The sequence below is a fragment of the Sesamum indicum genome, linkage group LG16 (assembly GCF_000512975.1).
Source record: "Sesamum indicum cultivar Zhongzhi No. 13 linkage group LG16, S_indicum_v1.0, whole genome shotgun sequence".
NCBI lineage: Eukaryota > Viridiplantae > Streptophyta > Magnoliopsida > Lamiales > Pedaliaceae > Sesamum > Sesamum indicum.
Window position 1 is genome coordinate 580893 of NC_026160.1, and position 15827 is coordinate 596719.

Below are 15827 nucleotides of genomic sequence, written 5' to 3' on the forward strand. Positions count from 1 at the left end.
CTTGAGACCCATGATCTTAAGTTGGGTTTAATAAATTGGATAGGGTTTAGATATAGAATAATATTTTTTAGTCTTTTCAGGGTTTTGGGCATGGGTAGGATAAAAATCTTATCCATTGACGGGCCTATTAGTTTTTGGCGAGCATGTGGAAAATTCTGATGAAAATTGTCGGAATTTCAATTAAAAATTTTAAATAGCACCATATTTAATCATTTTTGTAAATTGAATGACTTAAGTTGATGAGTGCATACTTACAAGACTAAAATTAATATTGGATAACTTAAGGGATGAAAAAAAATATATTTTTGTATTTAGTATACAAGACTAAGTTATATATAAATATATAAATTAAAACTTAAAAATATATTATTTAGTAAAATAATAATAATAATGGGATAATTAAACTCCTTTTCTCTGATGTTTGGTGTAATTATATGTACACCCTATGTATTTGAAAAATTATATCTAGTACCGTTGAATTTTTGCTTCCGTATAATAAATAGGTCCGTCCGTTATGTAAAGACTTATCACTAACTTATTGCAGGCTCTTTTTGTGATTAAATTACCCTTATAATGATGAAGATATATTTCCTCACATTTATTGATATATAAAGGTTTATAAGGGTAATTTGATCATAAAAAAACTTAATTGACATTCAATAAACTAGTAACAAGCCAATCGGGATAAATATGGATTTTACTCGATTTCTTGTTAATATCATCAAATTTAGTAAATTTTGACTAACGAAAGAACTTATTTTATTAAGCAAAAGCAAATATCAAGAATAATAGATATAATATTCGACATTATAGTGTCGTACAAGGATAGATGGAAAAGATCTTTAATTAGTACAAAAATGTTGCAAATTTGACTTTGTACCACACCTACAAACGATAATCAAACAAGGACTTAAATCTTGCGCCGGCCTCAACCGTCCCTACGACAAGGCGATCGAAATAAAAACAACTCACGTCCCCCAACAGATTATACAACCGCAGAATCCTTCGTAATTAGAGGTCTAGTAATGGCGTCGACTGACGGCCGCATTGCGGATTCCTTTGTGCAGGTGCTCTACGACGTTCTCGCGCGTCTTATGCTTGCGTTGCTCGACTGCAACTTACTGCCTGATGCGGTCGTACGCTGCATCACTCGGCTCTTGCTTGCTAGTCGCCTCCGGTCCGCATACAGACCCTTGGCCGATATCCGTCTCTCCAACCTCCTCCACTTTGTGCATTGTACGTTTCTCAACTGTGTATGTTGTGTACGATTGTTTACTCTCAACTTGTTCATCTAAATTTCACTAGTAATTCGTTACACGTTCTACATGTATGTGTAATTTTTTAAAGTAAAATATTTTTAAAAGTTTTATTATTTCATAAGTATATAAAAAGTAATAAGTTAATATTAGATTTATAAAAAAATGGTAATAAAAGATATAACATATATTGATAGCTCTCTTGATGCAGCTTTGAGAGAAATGGCGATAGCAATCGACACAGAAAAGCCAAAGTCTCAGCACTATGAAGTTCCCACAGCTTTCTTCAAGCTTGTCCTTGGAAAGCATTTGAAATATAGGCAAGATCTTCGGCCATTCCAGAACTTGTTGTTTGAACCAGGGAAAAATGCAATTTTAGTGTGTAGGGTGAAGAGCCTAGCAATTTTGGTTCTGTTAAAATTAAAATTTATAATTTAGTTCTATAATTTTAAAAATATAGTAATTTTAGTCTGATTCAGTCGGAAAATTTCAAATCATCAGTCATGTGAGTTCCCGTGAAATTGATAATGTGGCAATCAAAGTTGTAAGTTTTAATTGTAATTTTGGTCCTGTATCTGTGAGAAGTTGGTAATTTGATCCTCTAATTTTGGATATAGCAATTTTGGTCCTCTATCTTTCAAAACAGTAGCAATTTTGGTCTTTCAGAATTAGTGACCATTTTGACCTTTTATGATAAAGTTCAATAGTTTTGTCACATGCTCTAATCAGGCCAAATATGCGTTCCAAATAAAATTAAGCCTTCATAAACTTCATACTGTGGTTTGATCACCTTACCACTGGTTGGAAGCCCTCAATTTTATTGACTTCTTCTAATCATACTATCACAACAGATGGTTTGCAGGTACGTACTTGCTGCTTCAGGAATAAAAGTGGTGAGACATCTACAATATACAGAAAATTCGGGTAGAATACCAGTAAGAAAAAATTGATTTTGTAAACTTATGAAACACTACCATCCTTAAATGTTATGATGTAGCCGGATACTTCAAAACTGTCTCAAGATCTAAGAGAGATTCAAAAGACAGTTCTAGACTATAGACATAGGTTAATGCATATACTTATGAAAATAGAACTTTTGGACCAAAAGGTGGACGAGATTTCTCCTTGCTGATGTTCTACTAAAATCTCTATGGATTGTACACGTCTCACCACATTTGGTATTGTTTGTCACTGAAGGAACCAAGTACATGTGTACTATTTGTGGTGGTAGTTTGGGAAGAAGTTCGTAAAACCAAGAGTTTTAAATACATGGTGGCAAGACAAAACCAAGGTATGGAGCTTAATGAGACTTAATTTTATTCTGAAGGCATGTTGGGTATGATTAAAAACATGTGATATGACTATTGAGCTTCTATCATAAAAGGGCAAAATGGTCATTAATTGCGTCTAAGGACCATTATTGCTATTATTTTGAAAGTTAAAGGACTAAATTGCTACATCTAAAGTTAGAGGACCAAAATTGCCAACCTCTTAAAGATACAGGACCAAAATTGCAATAAAAAAATTACAACTTGGACTGTCATGTCATCAAATCACCAGAAAGCCAAATTTAGGTGCTGACACGACTGATCATATGGAATTTTTTGGCCAAATTGGTTGAAAAGAGCTAAAATTGCCATAATTTAAAAAATTACAGGACAGTTGCGAATTTAAATTTGAATAAGACCAACATTATCGACCCCCTAACTTATAGAACTAAAATTACATTTTTTTCGTTTGAAGCATACACTTTATATTTTCTTGAATGTGTTACATATGAGCGTACAATATATTTATATTATTTATCAAGGCTTAACTCCGAGAAAGTTTCACTTTTAGTCCCCAAACTATATAACTAAATTAGCTTTGTATTTCATTACCAGCCTCATCAATTTTGATACTCCAACATTCTTAAAATGTTCACTTTTGATCTTCTCTGTTAGTTGACCATTAAAAACTAAGGTTCGAACCATTTTGAAGTGAAATATAGATAGTGAACCAGCCATTTTGTACTTGAATGAAATCAACCAACCTGAAAAGAGATTGAGACGCCAATTTGAACTATAAACATACCAAAAAAATCGATAGTAAAGGTATATTTATTGAAATTAGGGATCATATCAAAATTGACAGTTTGGTAAAAAAGTGTAAATTCCATGTAAACAAATAGAGGGTGTCCGCATTTAATTACACAGACGCTCCCTATGTTTTGTAAAACTACAAGTACACATCTTGAAGTTGTAACTCTAATTACAAGTACACCCCTATTTAGTTTCAAAATTTTATACAAATACTTCTTGAGGTCATGTATTACATTGACTACCTTTAAAGGGCTGTATCTGTAATTTTGCAAATTATAAGGAGGTATTTGTGTGAATAGGTCTAACATCTTCAGGAATGTTTATATAATTTACCCTAATCGAAACGGGATTTTGCAGTTGTTGCTTCTTTCCAGACAAGTGCAGCACCTTAGAAGATGCCGAGAAAGCAATGCTAGAGTTGTACTGTAAGAGATCACAGATGAAAGATGGTCATTATGTTCTTGACATTGGTTGCGGATGGGGAGCTTTTTCTCTATACTTAGCGGAGAAGTATCCCAATTCCCAAATTATGGGGATTTGCAATTCAACAACTCAAAAAGCACATATTGAGGAGCAGTGCCGGTATTTTGCACATATAAGTGCTTTTTTTCCTCGCTTTATCTGCTGATTATTATTGCCAAATTTATGTTACAAATCATGAGTTTAATTGCAGTTTCGGTCATCTCATTGTAGCTAATTAGCATTTTAGTCCTGCAATTTATTAGAATTGTGAAATGATAAAACCTTTTCTTAATTTCACAAGTTCAAGATAAAATTGACTGGAAAGTGGCACGTGCCAGTTGAAAGTCCGAAAAACAGATCTTATTGGTTACCTTTACTGATGTGGAAACATAGCCACATCGCCTTTTGTTTACACCGGCACATGACTGGCACATTTCAATTTCATTGAAAATTTTGATCAAACTTGTCTCGAAATCAAAGAAAATAATCTTCCTTTGCAGAGATCTTGAGCTGAAGAATGTGGAGATAATAGTTGCGGATATTAGCAAATTCGATATGGAGGCTTCCTTCGATAGGATATTCTCCATTGGAATGTTTGAGGTACTAACACTCACTTGCATGATTCTAATACAAGGGCGGCCCCTTCATGCATGGTATATATGAATTGTTAAGTGCGAGTTCATGATCGAGTTTTCATTGCAACAGCATATGAAAAACTATCATAGTCTTCTCAAGAAGATATCGAGGTGGATGAAACCAGACGGTCTTCTATTTGTCGAATATTTTTGCCATAAAACATTTGCTTACCACTTTGAGGTAGTGTTTACCAATACCGGCATTTATGCCCCGAAACAGTGATAAAAGTGAAAACATGTTTATTAATTGATACTGTGTTGTTAAATAGGTTGATAGTGAGGAGGACTGGATGGGTAGGCACTTCTTTACAGGAGGTACAATGCCCTCCTCAAACCTGCTGCTTTATTTTCAGGTCAGTTGCGTCGCATTTTGGAGTTCCATGCAAGAACCCTAAGTATCTCACTGAGCGTTGGTTTCTTGCTGTCTTGCGTGCAGGAAGATGTGTCTATAATTAATCATTGGCTTGTGAACGGCAAGCATTATGCACAGACAAGGTAATAGAGTGAGCTATGAATTAATGTATGGGTAAACTTCAGTCACATCTTCTCATATTTTATATAATTATAAATATATTTTAATTCATTGTTTGTAAAATTTCCTATATTTTTCGTATAATTTTGACGTACGTCTACCAATGAGCCCTTTTTGTTAGCCTTCATTATGTTTCCATCCAATTTTTTTGGTAAACTGGCCAAATGCCCTTTTGAATTATAAATTATAAACTTATATACCTATTATTTATTTTACCCACCCTTCGGTCTTTTTTATATTTTTTTAAAAGACAAAATTAACAAGGGTAAAGTAGTAATTTCCACACCACAATCTAGGTACTACATAATTATTTTCCATTTGAGTAGGGTATTTATAATCTCCCAAACAATAAGAAGGTATTCATAATTATGCCAAACCTCAGGGGAGGTAGCTGTAATTTACCTTTAACGTAATATGTCACGATATGATTAATATTGCTAGTTATATGTATAATTTAATATTAATATCTTACCACGTTCCACCCTCACGTACAAATCCCACACGTGAAACCATTCTTTTTTTTCAAACGAGTACCGATGAGATTCAATTATAGAGCCTTTTATTTGACCTTACTATAATAACATATTAAACGACAACATTATCTAAAATTACAAATTATTAAAAAAGAAAATTACTTAATATTAATATCGAATAAATGTGTTTGCAGCCAGGAATGGCTTAGGAGAATGGACCAGAACATGAGTGCTATAAAGCCAATAATGAAATCCACATACGGCAAAGATTCAATGGTGAAATGGATGGTCTATTGGAGAGTATTTTTCATTGCAACTGCAGAACTATTTGGGTACAACAATGGAGAAGAGTGGATGGTCTCACAGTTCCTTTTCAAAAAGAAATAACAAAAACCTAATATGTCTACATATATATATATATTCAAGAATTTGCAGTAAGTATAGGGAGGACTTTACCCTTTTGGTTGATCAAACTTTGACATTTTATTGTTGCTCATAATAATGTCGTCCTCTTGGTCTAAGCAATACTAGTGAAAAATATGACATTGCACATCGAGAAATGTAATAAAAGATGTGGTTTTATTTTGTTTTTATGGTTGTTTCTTAGCTGTATGTTGATGTTTGATGTTAATATTTTCTTATAGGACTTTCACATCCATAGTAAATGTAACTACAATTTATCATTGGAGTTCAAAAATGATAGGTGGCTCATAAATTTTGATGCATGCAAAAGTATGATGAGGTTCTCGGATTCAAGGTCTTTTGGGCCAAATTCTTTTGTAAGCTTGAAATAAAAATATGATGTTAGTATTCGAACGATCAAGTCAGTACACGATTTTAAAATAATAAAATTTTGAGAAGAGAAGCGTAGTAAAAAGATAATGAGCTATGATACGAAGAAAAATGAAATAACAGTTAGTGAATGAGTGAGTGCATGTGAATAATAAAATAATTATGGTCTCCCACTTGGAGGGAGGGGTTGTACGTGCCATTAATAGTAGAAGTCCCTTAGCGAGGGAAGAGTCTTATCCCACTAGGGAGTCGGGATGGCAGTTGCTGAGGATAGGCTTCCTCATATCTGGGAGTGTAGAATTCAGATGGAATCTTGCCTTGTTGGGAGAGGTCAAGGGAGGATGGGGATTCATTCATATCCCGACTTCATAATTGTGTCAAATTTTAGAGGCGATAATTATAATTTACCCTATTAAATATTAATGAATGTCAAATTATTTTGATTTAATTTTTATTTTTATTTTCAAATTCAATTCTATCCATCCAAATGCAGAATACGAGTATATTCTCTAGTTCCTTTTTTTTTTTTTTTTTTATAGAGTATACTCTCTAGTTAAGTATGTATACTCTATATTAAGGGAGAACACCTCTTTCTCGTCGCTTTCTTTTTTGGTATGTTTTTTATATTTAATTTATTGTTTTCAATTTTTCATCTAACTCCTCATTTCCCCATCATCTTCCAAATAGTCATTTTTTTAATTTTTATTCATATTTCTTTTATCATCATTTTGTTATAAATTTATCATTAACTTATTAAATATGCTTTATAAGATAATAAAATGTCATAAATATTTTATTTTGAATAAGTGTACCACAAATTAATACATGGATTCTGTATCAACGGAGACAAGTAATTTTGTAGAAATACTTGAAAGTTGTAATAGTATAAAAAAATGGGTCGTGTTTGTAACAAAGTGATGAGTATTTGAAAGTCAAATTGGATACTGTTTCGGAAAAAAAAAAAACACTTTTAAACAAGTATTATTAATTAAAGATCATTTTGTTCTTATGTTTTAAAAAGTTACTATTTTTACTCAAAGTCTGCACTTGTCATTTACTAATATAATTATTTTTTCTAGAAAATAAATATTTAATTTTTCATATTCAATTTTTCTATAAATAATTGCAATTTATTCCAAGCATGTTAAACCATTCAAATTTTCTATAAATAAACGTGTAAAATTTAAAAAAAAAAACTAATTAAAAATGGTGATTTTGAGTGAGGACTCATGTAACATGAGTAAAGTAATTCAAACTAAAGTTCAACTTATTTATAGAAAAACCAAAATCGGGTTTTTTACATTAAAAAATTATTATTGCATAAGATTTTATCGGGTGTAAATTAAAGTCGTGATCATTAATTATAATTAATCACAGTAAAATAAAATTAACTCGATGCAAAATACTCGACTTATTCACTATGAAAATAATTTTTTTCATGTTTTCTAGTGATGACAAATATATTAGCCACGCTCGTAAAAACTAAACCGACAATCATTGCGCAGCCATTAGCAATAATTATATTTTTTTTTTCAAATTAAAAACTGAAAAACGCTTATTCATAACTATCTTCAGCACTCCCTAAATTTTTGGACCAAATTTCTTGACCTAAGTCTAAAATTATGGGAGTTAAAATAAATGAAGCATATAGGGTAACGTTTTGAGTATTGATGGAAATGATGATCATCCCAGAAATAGTTGATTACCGTAAAATCGTGTTCGAGGATGAACACTTATATATATAGAGGTGGGAACAGCTAATGTCGCACTTAGCGTTGATTCCTTGCGTCCTGGTACAGAATGGTAGCGGTTGGTAAATGAACTGATGGAACACCCACTATTTTACCTTTGCTTGCTGTCGGTGCCCATTTCAATTTCACGTCTGAAAACAGCATCCAAATTTTGCCCACATTCAGTCCCTGGCTGTTCAACTTTTCTTGGGACTTTTTAGATATTAAAGTTTAAAATAAATAATTTATTAAGTTTTAAATCTGATAATAATTATATAACGATAAATTACAACGAGCATTACTAAGATTTTCTCGTTGTTCGAAAAATTATCAGAATCGATTACGTCCGTTCATAGATTAGCTTATTTCGTTAGGTTTTTATCTATTTCTTGTGATAAATTAGCTAAAATATTCTTATGGGTTATGAAATGATTTTACTTATTTTTCAAGATTTTTCAAATTTTTCTATGGATTAGAAGGGTAAGAAGAAAATTTCACTTTGTCAGTTTTTTTTTCTTTTATTTTTTTAATTTTGTGATATTTTTTTTTAAAATAGTAAGGGTATAGTGGGGTTTTCAGGACATCGTCCAAGGGTTACATAATTTTATCAATATTACGGGGTATTGATGATTTTTAAATAATGAGGAAGTATTCATATGGGCACTCGTTGTAATCTACCCTTTATTTAATTTTAATTTCATTACTAAATATATTTATTAGGGATAATTACACAATCATCTTCTGAAATTTAGTGTACTTATACATACTCCCTGTGGTTTGGTAAATTACATCTAGTACCCTTAATATTTGTTTCTGTCTATCAAATAAATTCACTTGTTAGTCAAAATTACTGAATTTGCTGATATTAAAAAAAAGGAATTAATAAAAAATCATATTAGTCCTAGTATGGCTGATCTAATGATTTCTATTTAAAAATATCATGCAGGATTTTTAACTTATTTTTGGTGTATTTTTTAGAAATAGAAAGAGAAAAATAAAGATAAATAAGTATGTGTTAGAGATAGTGTGTATATGTTTGGATTTATTTTTGGAGATAATATAAAATAAGTATGGTATGCTTGATGTTATTTAGTGGGAGACAAAAACTACTGTTCATTGTCAAATCATGTCTCTTTTCTGTATATGTATGAGTATGTATATGATTTTTTTAGTTAGTGTAGACTTATTTTGACCAAAAATAAATGAGGTACTATTTCAAAATATTTCAAAACACACCAAAACCTCCAAAATAAATTTAGGCAAATATTTACTATGTTTTTACCCATCTCTGAGATCAGTTGCATTTAATGTCTTGGAAACATTGTTTTACAGATAACCAAATAAAGAAATTTTTGGTTGTAGATGTTGAAAATGTCACTATGTTTCTACTTAGGATAGATAGAAGAAATCTAAGCAATATCTTGACCTTTGTTAAGGTGTTTGGATGAGTTTAAAAGTTTTTTGAAACATCTCATGAGATGTTTAAATTCTTATAACATATTACAAAGCATTTAATAATTTTTTGAAACAATAATTACTATTAATTACAATATTAATAGTTATGCCTAAAAATTATGATATTAATCGCAGCGGAATAAAATATATGTAAAAAATTAATTTTTCCATCATGAAAAATTATCTGCCACAACTAAGAGTCATATAGGAATAAACCACCGTAATTATTTTAACCACCGTCGTAAAAACCACAACCGACGATCATTGCATGATCATACTCAATGATTATTTATTACGATTAATCATGATTAAATGTTATATTTGTTGGTACGTATACTTTAAAACTAAAATGTTTAGCCAAACTGCCTCTCAATCCCATTTAGGGATAATTGCACTCCCTCTTTTGAGGTTTGGTGTAATTACACGTAGGCCCCCTATGGTTTGATAATTACATGTAGCACCTCTGAGATTTGATTTCATCTAACAAATAAGTCCTCCATTAATCAAAATTTATTGAATTTGCTTATATTAACAACAAAAAAAAAAACACTCAATAAAAATTGATATTTACCATTGATTGACTTATTACTGACTTATTACAAGTCAAATAATTTTTTTAGAACTAAACTACCCTTATAACGGTTAAAATATACCTCCTCATATGCATTAATGCCTGAAGACGTACGATGATAATTTGGTCTGAAAAAAATCTATTTGATTTGCAATAAGTAAGTAATAAGTCAATACGGGTTAAATATAAGTTTTTTTTTATTTTTTATTAATATCAATAAATTCGATAAGGTTTGACTAATAAGAAACTTTTTTATGTTAGTCGAAAATAAATATCAAAAGTGCTATATATAATTTTTTAAATTATAAAAAATTTACATATAAATATACCAAATCTCAAGAAAAAAAAAAAGTGTAATTATCCCTTCCATTTATGTGCAAGGGCACAGCACAGCGCAGTACTTAAATCATTTGTTAATACGCCGCCGACAATGATTGCGAGAAATGTGGGGGCAATAGAACTATTCTCATTGGCGTGTTGAAGAGGACAAGAATTACCCACGTGCACGTCACGTGCACAAGCTCTTGAACACACCATGATTCATACATGGATATTTGATTTTTTATTTTTTATTTTTTTTTATAGGGTATAATTGATTGTTCATCATTCTAAATTCTATGTTAATCATCAAGTGTTTGAAGGTATTGAGTTTTATTATAATAATCATTAAACAACTGAAAATCATCACCTTAATCATAATTAACTTTTGGAATGATTTATCCCAAGTTTGCAATTTTTAAAATTTCTTTAAATAAAATTATTCTTTTCCCATTCATTTTCCACAATTAAAACAGAACAAATTACGACGAGTTCTTCTAAAATTTAACATAATTACAAATACTTCTTTATTATTTTTAAAATAACTAATTTTTTTTTTAATTTTAACGGTTGTCCAACAATCAATCCAGTGCGTTAGTTTCCGAAAGGTTTATATCTATTTTCTGTGGTGAATGGACTAATATTTTATGATTTTTTTGATGGACTAAGTGTATTTTTTCAATGATTTATTAAAATTTTCCGTCCAATTAATTCGAGTTTTTTATAATTTTTTATTTTTTTTAAAATAAAAACAATACGATAAGGGCAAAAATGATAATTCCAAACCTCCATCCAAAAATATAACGAGGGGATATTCATTATACTAAATTTCGAAGGAGCTCGATGTAATATAATCATTTATTGTCTTTTCTTTTGTTCAATTAAATAAATATAATAAAATTTTAAATTATGAACATATATCGATTGTGCTTTCTCCGCTAATTATTAAAAGTATCTATAGATATATATAGACAGATTTAATGTTGTAGTTTCCAAAAATATGAATTATTTAGAACTATTTGTATCTTTATGTAAATTATTTTAGTAGGACCAATATGAATGATTTAGAGAATCAAAAAAGCTTTAAAAGTAATGGAGTTTTAAAATATATATATAATTAAATCAATGACATAATTAGATAAGAAAGATATTAATGATTTCCAAATTGTCATGCACCTTTTTCATCACTAATTAATTATGGGCAAAGTGAGATTAGAATAATGAGATAATTACATTGTTCTTTTACGAGGTTTTGTGTAGTTACACGTAAATTTTCTGTTGTTTAAAAAATTATATTTAGTGTCCTTGATATCTGTTTTCGTCTAACAAATAGATCCATTCGTTCAAAACACACTGAATTTGCTGATGTTAGCAAAAAAAAAAAAAACTTAAATGAAAATAGATATTGACACGGGATTGACTTATTGCAGGTCGAACTAATGTTTTTTCTAACCAAACTACCCTTATAACAAAAAAGATGTACCTCATCACATGCATTAACGTATGAAGATCTATAAGTATAGTCTCGTTAAGCTATTTTTTTGTTAATATCAATAAATTTGATAAAATTTTATTTTAACGAATAAATTTATTTGTTAGTCGGAATCATTTTCACGCCACACCATTCTTGAACTAAAAGTCATTTGCATTGGGTTGAGGGTAGACAAAAGCCAGTTCAGGAAATTCAAAAGATCCATTACGACAAAGTCATGCCAGTTCAGGAAATATTGTTGGCTAGTTTAGTAGACGGTCTAGATTTTCCAATCTATTCTGAGGTATATTTATTTATTATTTTACTACTTTATTTATTTATTTTTTGTATGCATGGGATACAAAAGTAGGTATGGCTCCTCCAATTATCAACAATTATATTAAATAGAATGGAAAATTATAATTTTAGTTATGTAAATATAGGAATGTAATCGATTTTAATCATGTACGAATTTATTTTGACAAATTTGTTCTATAATTTTATAAAATTCTTATATTAAGCATAAAAATAGTCGAAATTTGTTAAAATTAACCCAACTAGTCCATTCAATTAATCTGGCCACGTACACTCAATTAATCTGGTCACGTGCACTTTTCCTCTATTTTAGAAACTCTGCCCATTTTATTCTCGATGTGCGAAATCTATTTTAAAATCATACAACAAAATTAGCAAGATGAATTTGTACATTACTAAAATTCCGACCTCTATACTTACAGAACTAAATCCACAATTTTCCTTAAATGGAAATATAAATTTTCTTATGCATAACAAATAAATATGAATTTTCCTGTGATAAGAAATGAAAAATATTAGATGATATAAAATACCTATTAAATGGACACATAAATGTTAGATGATATAAAAGAGAGAATGGAATAAAAAAAGAAAACGAACTTAGACACAACAAAAAAATTGGTGTCGCAGTGTCATAAATCGCTGTTTGTGAGCGAAAAGTACATTTTTTTTATTATTAACTAGCCGTTGTGTTATGTTTTAAAATATATTATAAATAAGAATAATACATGTAAACCGACAAAAAAATAGAAAAAAAAATAGCAAAAAGATTTAACTAAGGTATTATCAAAACAACAAAAGAATTTGTATAGTGGTATTAAAGTGACGACATTAAGTCACTTTTGCAAAGAAAAAAAAAACCAAAGTAATTACAATTAATTTTTAAAATCATCTAAGTAGGAACACGGTCATATTTAAAATTTGGAGCAATGATATCACTAACCGTCCTTTGTGAGGGTTGAAACCCTTTCATTTTTATGTTAATAAATATTATCTATTAGATATATAATTGTCATATTCAAAAATTGGTAAAATCGTTTGTGAGTGTAGAAGACCTGTTTTTTATATTAATATAGATATAGATAAATAATTAATCTTATACACATAACATAGATATAATATTAATTGTAATAAAATATGATATAATTTAAAATAAAAAAATGGAGCAATGACAATTTTGTACCAACCATGTGATGATTTACCAGAGATTTGTAAACAAAGGAAAAGAGAAGAGACAAAGATGTTGGGGGGGATGAAAATAATAATAATAAGTTGAGAGAGTTTTACCTAATTTAGGTCAATTGCACATGCCCACAACACTAACCATATCTCATTTTTCCTCTGACTCTGCACCAAATTCTATGCACAACACACTCAACAATAAGTTGTTCACGATGTCTAGTTTAATTGGTGAAATTGAATTCTCGTAATTTTAAATTTATGAACTCGAATTCTATTAATATATGAGATATTATTTTATTTTAATGGTAGGTGTTGTTCTACTTTAACAGAAAACATTGATCAGATATTAATGAGATATTTGATATTAATAATTTAATCGAATTATATTTTTAAAAAAAGAATAATAATTACTTTCACTTCAGAAAAGGAAAGAGAGAGAGAGACTCAACAACAAGTTCGAGTCTAGTGTATGGTTATTTTTATAATAATTTATTATTTTTTTAACTCGTTTGTACGTATTTATTAATTTAAATTATGTATTAAAATATTTTTTGAATTTGTATTAAATTATATAATAAATAATATACTATAAGAAGAAAAGGAAAATAAAAAGCAAATGGGCATATTTTTCTTTGTTGAAATCAAGGAAGTTCAGTAGTACACATATCAAAATGGTCACTGACTCAGATGCCCTCAAAAGTATTAAAACAATGTGACAATATATAATGTAAATTATGACTATCTTATTTAAGATTTAATATAATTACAAATATTTTTTTATTATTTTAAAAGTTAAAAAAATTAAAAAAAATTCTAGATGATGAAATTGACATTACTATTTTTATTTTTGCTGATATATTTTTTAAAAGAATATAAAAACATTTGTGTGTGTATAATACTTATTAATTCATAACGAATATTAGTCCACAAAAATATTTTTTTTAAAATATTTAAAATTTAAATTTATAATTCAAAAGAATATTTTGGTCATTTTATCACAAAATTTAGATAGAAATCTAACGAAAACTAACGGCATGAGCTAGTTGTTAGACAAATGTTAAAATTAGAGAGGTATTTGTAATTTTTCAAATAATGAAGTGACATTTATAATTATAACAGATCTAAAAAAAGTAGATGTAATTTATCCTAATATATAATAAGATAAAGAAAAACAGGAAAAGAATTAAATGGAAATATAATGTGACAAAGATAAAAGGGCTGTCTCATAAATGGCCCGTGACTTAATTATTACCTTATTATTATTTGCCTGCATAATTAATTCTAAATTGAAAATATATTTAATATTTAAAATATTTATGTGAATTAAATAAAATAAAAAAAATATGAAAAATTATTAGAAAAAGAGCAATAGATGAAGATTAACAGAGCACTGTTGTACTGTACTATTGTACTATTTATTTAATAAAAATTACATTTATCTAAAAAAACATATGAAGATTAATAAACTAATTAAAAATATAAAAAATGAAAAAACAAATAGAAAAATCACAGAGGATGCCTCTTCAATTATTCAAAGGCAGAGATTATTAAATTTGAAGAAAGTTTGAAATGATGATTTTCAGATCTAATCAGGCAAAGCATTTGATACCAACATTCTACCTTCTTCTTCATTAAAATCTGTCCTAAGACTTTTTTTCATACATATATATATATATATATGGATGGTGGGATTTTCCTTAATTTCTTGCATATGGTGTAGCCCTCTTTCATTTCCACCATCAACTGCCCTATGATTCACTTTTGGTTTTACCTTACTATAAGGCTTCCGTTATTGTAGGATATAGAAACACACACACACACACACACACTTTCTCCTTGTTGTCTTCAGTAATTCTTATCAAGCAGTTTCGGTTATGGGTAACTGAAATATGAAGCCTCATTCATGGTTCTTGGACTTGGGCTGTCTTTCAACTAATTCTTGAAATACCCTTTTGCTGCCTGTCGATGGGGATCTGGGTTGGCCTTCAAAGTCTTGTCTTTATCTGGAAGCCAAAGATTTAGAAAGCTGAATAGATCCAAACCACCACAATTTCTATTTTGGGTTTTCACATTTTCTATCATTTTTTGTGGTTTGTGGCTGAAAGATATCATCTTGGTACCTTTACTTGAGCTGTTTCTTGATTTACAGTTGAAAGACTGTATTTTTGCTTTGTTTCGTTTATTGGGAGGAGGGGTTCTTGATCGATATTGATGGTTAAGAGCAAAATGTTTGGAGGCAATGGGGTGTTGTACCCGATTATTGGTTTTGCCTCATGTGTGGCTTTCATATACTTGTCTTTTGGAGACTTGTGGATCAATCTTGAAGGAGATACGAAGCTAAGTTTTGTGGCGAGGAATGGGAGTCAGTTCATTGTGGATGGTAAACCTTTCTACTTTAATGGGTGGAACTCTTACTGGATGATGGACCATGCTGTGGATGAATCCAGCAAACCTAGAATCAGGGCAATGCTGCAAGCTGGTGCCAAAATGGGCCTTACTGTGTGTAGAACTTGGGCTTTCAATGATGGTGATTACAACGCTCTCCAAATTGCCC

The 15827-nt window shown here is 29.6% G+C and overlaps 2 protein-coding genes across 2 annotated transcripts in view; both read left to right on the top strand.

Moving 5' to 3' along the window:
* On the top strand, positions 1003–5956 carry LOC105178479 ((S)-coclaurine N-methyltransferase-like). Its single transcript, XM_011101959.2, has 8 exons — positions 1003–1236; positions 1468–1576; positions 3695–3919; positions 4300–4399; positions 4505–4615; positions 4704–4787; positions 4871–4929; positions 5634–5956. The coding sequence occupies exons 1-8, from the start codon at positions 1026–1028 to the stop codon at positions 5824–5826; spliced, it is 1092 nt and encodes a 363-aa protein (XP_011100261.1). The 5' UTR covers positions 1003–1025; the 3' UTR covers positions 5827–5956.
* Positions 14873–15827, top strand: part of LOC105178480 (mannan endo-1,4-beta-mannosidase 2-like) — a gene marked incomplete in the record, with an annotated part of 6570 nt that continues 5615 nt past the window's right edge. Inside the window, 1 exon segment of the mRNA XM_011101960.2 lies at positions 14873–15827. Coding sequence (XP_011100262.1) covers positions 15485–15827 — 343 coding nt within the window.

Bases quoted from the DNA above. Each gene is read 5' to 3' on its own strand.
- LOC105178479 (XM_011101959.2), top strand. From the start codon at position 1,026: ATGGCGTCGACTGACGGCCGCATTGCGGATTCCTTTGTGCAGGTGCTC. The intron at 1,577-3,694 runs GCAAGATCTTCG...GGGATTTTGCAG, and splicing joins GGAAAGCATTTGAAATATAG to TTGTTGCTTCTTTCCAGACA. The intron at 4,616-4,703 runs GTAGTGTTTACC...GTTGTTAAATAG, and splicing joins CATTTGCTTACCACTTTGAG to GTTGATAGTGAGGAGGACTG.